General features: G+C 41.5%; 1 protein-coding gene across 1 annotated transcript; it reads left to right on the plus strand.

Annotated features, from left to right (window-relative positions):
* Nucleotides 1-3978: 3978 nt before the first annotated feature.
* Nucleotides 3979-4493, plus strand: LOC127774997 (uncharacterized). Its single transcript, XM_052301293.1, has one exon. It carries the CDS (start codon nt 4101-4103, stop codon nt 4338-4340), a length of 240 nt encoding a protein of 79 aa, XP_052157253.1. The 5' UTR covers nt 3979-4100; the 3' UTR covers nt 4341-4493.
* The last annotated feature ends 3330 nt before the right edge of the window (nt 4494-7823 follow it).

Genomic DNA, 7823 nt, shown 5'->3' on the forward strand with positions numbered 1-7823 from the left:
GATCGATCCATATCGGCCATCCATCGACCGGATCAGCATAATCCTCCGCCGCTGTCAGGAAATCGTCCGTGCTAGCTGCTGCGTACTGTGCCGCGACAAGGCGACGGCGACGGCCACCGGCGGCATCCACCGCACGCTCATATCCCGGCAACGTGGACGCCGGATCTCGCGCACACATGGCGCCGCCGCAGCCGCCGGCGGCTGCATGCCGATCGAAAAGCGCCCCCTCCAAATCCGCGCGTGTTGTGCTGAATTCGCCTGTGTGGCCAGATTCCAGATTTCCCGAGATCGGTGTGAAGGTGATGAATCGGGTTCATGACACACCAGCTATGTCGGGGGAGGTATATATATTATATATAATTAATTATATATCACTCGGATGTGATTGAGAGGTTGATGTTCGCTGTTCATTGCAACGGACCCAAGGCATTTCTTTATACATGTTAATTTGCCTACTTCTCGTTTGATGATTTCTGCATGCTTTAATTGGTCTGGAAAAATATTTCTTTAGGGTACATCAAAGAGCTAGGAATAATTTGTAGTACAGAATATAGATGACAATGGCACGCAAATATTTTGTGCGGTATATGAAAGATGATTCGAATAAAGAAAACAGTGACATAAAGTATTTGATTGTGTACCATATGATCGAGAGAGATTATATTTCTTTAACAACATAATGCAACTGAAATATATAAAATGATTGCCACTCAACTTATAGCTCATAATTCATTTTTCATCCTCAACTTTCAAACCAGGATATATACATGGCACTCTAAACATATTTCAATGTTGTCTGATTTAAACATATTTCAATGTTGTCTGATTTATATATGGCTGTGGTTTTTCGCTAAAGTAAATTTTATTTAGGTAAGCTTCATATATAGTTGTGGATCTACTTAAGTGGTACCTACATCGGAAAAATATATGCAATAAGAGTATGAATTAAGAAATTAAAACCACCTCCTTTGCAAACAACAACACCAAAAATATATCTGAGCAAGTTTTTGTCCAGTTTTAAAATTAAGTTAACAGTAAAAACTGGTTTTGTAGTTCAAGGTAAAATAATTTCAAGGTAAATATAGATTTTGAGCAAAAGTTTAAAGGCTAAAAAGGATTTACCCAAAAAAGTATTTAACACGTACATGCAAGCTTTTATGTCGTGTAAGGAGGCCATTAAAAAATTACATTTTTTTTTTGAAAACATGTAGTGGAGCCAATTAGATAGCAATCCACAGTTCCACACTACTACAAAATCGATTTTTACGGACGAGACCCTTATAAATTGCATACAGGCCATAATTGCTCCCGCATGCAAAAATCGCTCCCCCAGATTCACTTCAAGAGCCACATGCGAAAATGCATTATCACAAGTGGGCCTCTTAAATGGCCCATCTGACCGCTCTCCTTATCTTCTCGCCTTCTCTCCTCCTTATCCTTATCTCCTCACATTCTCTCTCACCTCCCCTTTCTCCCTCGCCTCTCCCTCCCAAGTGACAGGCTCACTCGGGAGTGACACCAACACGCACGACGAAAGCGGCGACTAGGGTGATGACGACGATGGGCGGTGACGATGGCGTGCGTGATGATTGCTGGTGGCAAGGGCAGGACCGCACAACCGAGCTCGAGGTGGTGGATCCGACGGCACCGCCCTCGGGAGGGGGCGGATCTGGCGCCTTCAGCCTAGAGAGAGGCGACGGTGATGGCGGCGAGCTCGAGGTTGATGGGAAGCTAGGTTTTTGGCCAAATTTGTTTTTTTTAATTTTTTCACCAAAATTATTTTTACATGCGGTCAGCATAAGTGACCGTATGCGAAAATCCTGTTTTCGTATATGGTTGCATTGGGCGCATGAAAAAAAATGTTGATTTTTGCAGGTACCTAGGTGCAGGCGGGCCACCCAACCACCTGTAAAAATCAATTTTTGATGGCATGAAAAAATCAATTTTGTAGTAGTGCCAATTATGTTAATAAAGAAATTTGGATTTTTTTGGAAATATATTGAAAAAAATAATGCTATATATTTTTTAAAGACAAATTTAATGGAGAATCCTTAGTCAAAAGCAAATACAATTAATTGGTCTTGTGAAAGAAAATTAGAGCACAATGAACAAAAACATTCTTTATAATAAAGGGGTTAAAGTTCCTGACTTGGGTGGATTTATTCTGGAAAACTTGTGTTCATCCTGATATGCTTGATGCTGGATGAATAGGAGCTGACGCGACCCAATTCTTCTATATAAATCGATCGTACTATCACGCAGCGCCGCCCGGAAGCACTCAATTAGCTGGTCAAGACGTTTAGGCCCATTGCATTAGTGCAGAGATGAGCATATCATCTGAAATGTACAGGCTGCATCCACTAATTGACGGCACTCGTCATGCATGATCGATGCATGATCTTTTCTACCACATGGTAACTAAATTAATCTATTTGAGAATATACTGTTCAGTTTCCCCTCGTCTTCGAAATAAAGAAGTTCAGAGTCGTCGTCTGCAACCTTTCACATGCCTGATGATCCTGCATAAAGATGTGTAGCTTTTGAACACCGGGGAAGAAGTTTCTCTGTATATATATAGTCTTTACAGTTTGGTAACACAGCGCGAGAGCACATACTTGAGCTGTAATTTGTGAGGCATGGACAGTACGTACACCAGCTGAAAGGCAATATTGACACATTGGACCGGCCGGCTCGATCTGCCGGTCTGACATTGTGGCTGGTGACTAGGCTCCCCTGTTCATAGCATGCTTCATCACCATCATCTGATCTTTGATTATGTCAACCTCTCCACTGTCAATGGATTTAACTGGTTGTTTTGGCAGCTGAGCTGCTTAATTACTAGTACTACACCTAGCTAGCTAGCTGCAACCCATTGTTTAGCACCACTATAAATCCTTTACGAACTCCTATAAATTAAACAATCTCGACATGGAAGAGTTATTTTTTTATAGGACATGAAGACGGATTGATTGTTAGTAACATCGATCTACTACTTTCCTCTTAAAATATCACTACCTAGTACAGAATTGAATATTTTATAGCACAACGATTTTGAACAGAAACATGAAGCAACATTTTCGTATGGAGCAAGTAGTAAAAGGTTGTCCAAATTTAAAACGTGATGATATATATATATATCCGGGCCCAGATGGTGAGGGTGAGCTAGCTAGCTAGCCGTCATGTCATTAGCTGTACGTGTTATCCGTGATAAGATGAACATTGATGCAAAAGGTAACGCACGTCGCCTATGGAGGGATACTTTGCACCTCGATCGATCGTCCGTCCCCGGCGGCGCCGGCGGTTGCATGCTCGCCGCCCAATCACACATCCACCCAAATCCGATGTAGGGGCGGATTCAGAAAAAAAAAAATTAGAGGGCTCAATTATACAGTTTCTTCAACCTCCAGTCATTTAGGGACCTTTAGTTTATTATTCATGGTGAAAAAATTAAAGTGGGTGCTTTGGGGGTATTCATGGATCTTGTGGGTGTAGGGGTGACTCGAGTCCCCCTGCACCCACGTCGGATCCGCCCCTCCTCTAATGTGATCCGGTCCATCCACGAAGGCCGACACACATCATCGATCGATCATATTAAATCGGATTGATTAATCAGCAGTAATATACTTATGCAGATTGTTAATCAGATCGATCACACTTGGACAGATTATCGAGTGAGTTATTTGCTAGCTTCACTATCTTTAATTTTTTCTATATAGCTCGCGTGCGTTGCAATTGCAGGATGACGCGGCCGGACTGCGCTGACTAGGTAAAGCTTAGTGTTTGCGAGTTTAATTACAATGGATGATGCATGCTGATCTAAACAGTGATGGATAATTGGATATGCACCCCTGTCGTTTCAGTTAAAGTTGCTTCCACGTCGTGGCTGCATCGACTCCGACGATGCATGGATGCATGCAGATGTGCAGCCACACCATTGGTAGCAGCTGCTCTCTCCTGCCTATATATATATGTATGCTGGTCTCGCAGATCGATCACAGCCATGCACATCCTTCCCATCGTGCTCTGAAATTTCAGTTAATTTAGTAGCTAACTACGAGGACTGAAATTAAGTACCCCAGCTTCATCTGAAGAGAACATATATGAACAAGGCAGGGAAGAAGAAGGTGTTGTGCTGTGTCGTCGTAGTGCTGCTGCTCTGCGCCGCGGCGGTGCAGGCCTCGGCGGCGCGGCCGTTGTTGCGGGAGACGGCGGTGGTGGGCGGCGGCGACGAGGGGTCGCAGGTGGGAGGAGGAGTAGTGGCCGGTGGCAATCAGTCGCCGGCGGCGTACGACGACGAGAAGCGACTTAGCCCTGGAGGGCCAGATCCCCAGCACCACTGATTAACTTTTTTTTAACGAGCTTAGTCCTTACCGTATGCTCAGTGTAGTCAGTAGTGCAAAGCTTGTGATTGATAATTACTTACCTGTGTCTCAGCGTCCGTTTATGCTTGAAAGTTGCAGTAATCTGGATGGTGTTTATGATTTGAATTGGAATCCATTTGTAAACAAAAGTATTCGTGTCGGATTGATCACTTTCATCCTGCCTGCACGTACAGCTGCACTTATTAGCCGTCACAAATTGCTCTGTTGATTGAAAACAGAGTAATACTCGAGTACATGGTTTTTGCAAGTTATTGCAAGACAATCATTAGAACTATAATTCGAGTGGTATCCTTGCAAATTAAAAAAACTAGTGGTAGATTTGTAAATACCTTTTTTTTAAAAAAAATATTCATTTTTTTCTATCGATTTTATAAGTGTTTTTTTCCGCATAAATGTACTCGCATGGCCAAATGGCAACTGCTAAATCGCTAAATGGCCAGACAGGGGGCATAAAGTCGGGAAATTATTCTAAACACTCTGAGGAGATATCCCCTTATTTGCAAGTAACTAAAATGGTTATAAAAAAATTAAGAAAATGTATTAATATATGATATATCACACCATAAATATGCAAATTTCAACTTCTACACATATGGCAACGAAAAATAATTAAGCTATAGCTGGTTAAAGCATATTTACAATCAAAATTATTTTTTTATTGTGACATGTAGAAGTTAAATTTTAATTTGTATGTTTGTGGAGTGATATATCGCATATTAATATATCTTCTTATTTTATGTTAAAGTTTTCATAACTGTTTAAGTAATATGCAAACAACGAGTAGACGTCCCCTCGAGAGTTAAATAAAATCCACTCTCGCATACAGCTGCATATGTGGAGGCAGTGTATACCGTTGGTGTCTCCCATGGCCGTTGGACCACGAGGACATTGTCGTTGGGGAATGGGATCCTCCGACGTGAAGTCTGAGAAACGTGGTGACTGACATGTAGGCCCCACCGCTCACAGGCCCACCTATCAGTGACCATGTCAAGCGAAAGTTCACGTTAGAGGATCCCTTTCCTGTCGCCGGCATTGCTTTAGCTGATTGGAGGAAAAAATGGGAAGAAAAATGTCTTTCCAAGGACTACTGGCATTTTTTTCATTTTTTCAAGTAATAGGCAATACTTGATGGCAGTGTTAATTTCAAATTCGTCTTCAAAAAGAGTAAATTAAAATATCACTATCTGTAGATTGTGGAGAGGTAAAAAAATCCTCACGGTTCTACATACGCACGCACCTACACAAAAAATTCAAGAATTGCGCAAATAATTTATCACCTCTTTTTAAATAAATAATGTGGTTGATTTTTAAAAAAAAAATTGTTTGAGCATCCATTTCTATAATTATTTGGTTAAATAGACAAAAAAATAGACATATATATTTAAAATACTTTATATGATAGATGTAAGGGTACTCTCTTCACTTTATTTAACTACTTAAAATAATTGAATTGAATGAATATTGATGATTAAAGTTTGATAATAAAAAGTGAACAGCGTATCTTATTAAATTGGAGGGGGGGTAAATAATTTCAAAATGAAGACTATATATACATAGAAGCTGATTGGGGAGTTTTTAATAACCACTGTCGCTTCTCTCCGAATATCTAGCTCTCCTAAACATCCTAAACATCTTGATTTTGAAAATCTTTAGCTATAAAATTTAGAAAATGAACTTAAAGACATGAACTAAGAAACTTAACTCTTTTTTTTTCATATTCTCATTAGCTGACTACTCACCGGATGTATGTTTTAGCTCCCGTAATAGGGCCATAAACTCATAGTCAATGGCTACTCGAAACGTGGATTAATATATCTTTGGTGAATGAGAGCATTCTGCATTATATTCCGTGTGTGCCGCCAGCCTAGACGTTTCAGACTTTCGCGCGGGGGGGGGTGGGGGGGGGGGGGGGGGGGGTTATCACCACTCATCAGCCCGGTCATTTGCCGCTGCAAGAGTCAACGGGCGAAAGCAAGATCGGTATAGCAACGCAAGGAGATCGACGCCACTAAGAGCAAGGTCAATAGTGCAGTCCACTACTAACTCCAAATTATCTATAACCAATATAATAGTCAATTCATATAATAGTTGCTTACTATACTATTAATACCTGGTCTCACCTATTATACACACATTACGTCTTGGAGTCCGTGCTGCAGCTGGCTACAGATCTGTAGCCCGTTGCTTTTCTCTCTCTTCCTTTATCTTTTTAAAATATATTTATAGCTGGCTTATAGCCTGCTATTGTCTAATAATACGCGATCGATTTGGGTCGATATATGGTATAATGGCATGGTGCGCGCTAGCTAGCTCTAGTGCGCGTGCGTCGTCGCTGCAATCGCCTTCTGCGCGCGGGCGATTAGTTGCATCCATCGGTGCAAGTTGGGGAGAGAGCTTAGCTTTTGACGGAGCATGACAGCCGCTTTGGTCCTATGAGCCCAGGATGGCGGCGTAACCCGTCCAAACCTGAGCTTTTTTTTCCGACCATTGGGTGATGAGCTGTCTTGGCTAGTGGCCACGGCCAGTGGTAGGGGGTGAAAACGGTATGTAAATTTTCGGACGGCATCGATACCGTTTCTGCAAAACTAATATGATAATAATAATTTTACCGATGGTTACCGTTTTTAAAATTTAGTTTTTTAATTTCTGTCAGCGTGGCATTGAAGTTGACACTAAGTAGATGAATTCATAAATATGAAAATTTTCCGACTGTTTCTGTTCGTTTTCAAAAAAATAATAAAATAATGATACCGTTTCCGACCATTTCCAACCGTTTTCATCCCTAGCCAGTGGCAGATCCAGAACAAGATTTAAGGGGGGACTTATCTCCTTCCTTGTTCAGTCCCCCTACTCTTTACTTTTTTCTCTATTCTTCCCCTTTCATCCTCCTTTGTAACAATGGTGCTCCAGCAGGGTAGGGGGACTCGAGTCCCCCAGCACCCACGCTGGATCCGTCCCTGGCCATTGCCCAAGATGCATATGCCCGTCCAATCTTTGTAAGACACATGTACATTTACTATAATGCGTTGAGAATTTAGGATTTACATTAGTTTGGAATGTTGAAATTTCTCGCGAAACAGTTAAGCATTACTAGTTGAGAGGGGATGTCCCATGTTTTCTTTTTCAGGTTATGGAAATATTCCTTATTATTTTAAAAGAATAGCAAATAAGATAGATCAATATATAATATATCAAACATGATGTTCAAATTTGATTATGCAATGCAAGTAGAAAAAAAATCAAATGTAAATATGAATAGAGCGTACTATTGACTAGACTTGGCATTTGGCAACATAGTGGATTGGGTGTAGGTTGAAATGAAACGCCCCCGTTGCCCTGCTCCCTTGCGGGTTCACCTGGTCCCGAAGAGAGGAACGGGGTGAATTCAGTCCTGTCCCGGGCCCGAAACCCGACTATCGTGGGAACGAGGAGAGGCGACGA

Source organism: Oryza glaberrima, chromosome 5 (genome assembly GCF_000147395.1).
Source record: "Oryza glaberrima chromosome 5, OglaRS2, whole genome shotgun sequence".
Classification (NCBI taxonomy): Eukaryota; Viridiplantae; Streptophyta; class Magnoliopsida; order Poales; family Poaceae; genus Oryza; species Oryza glaberrima.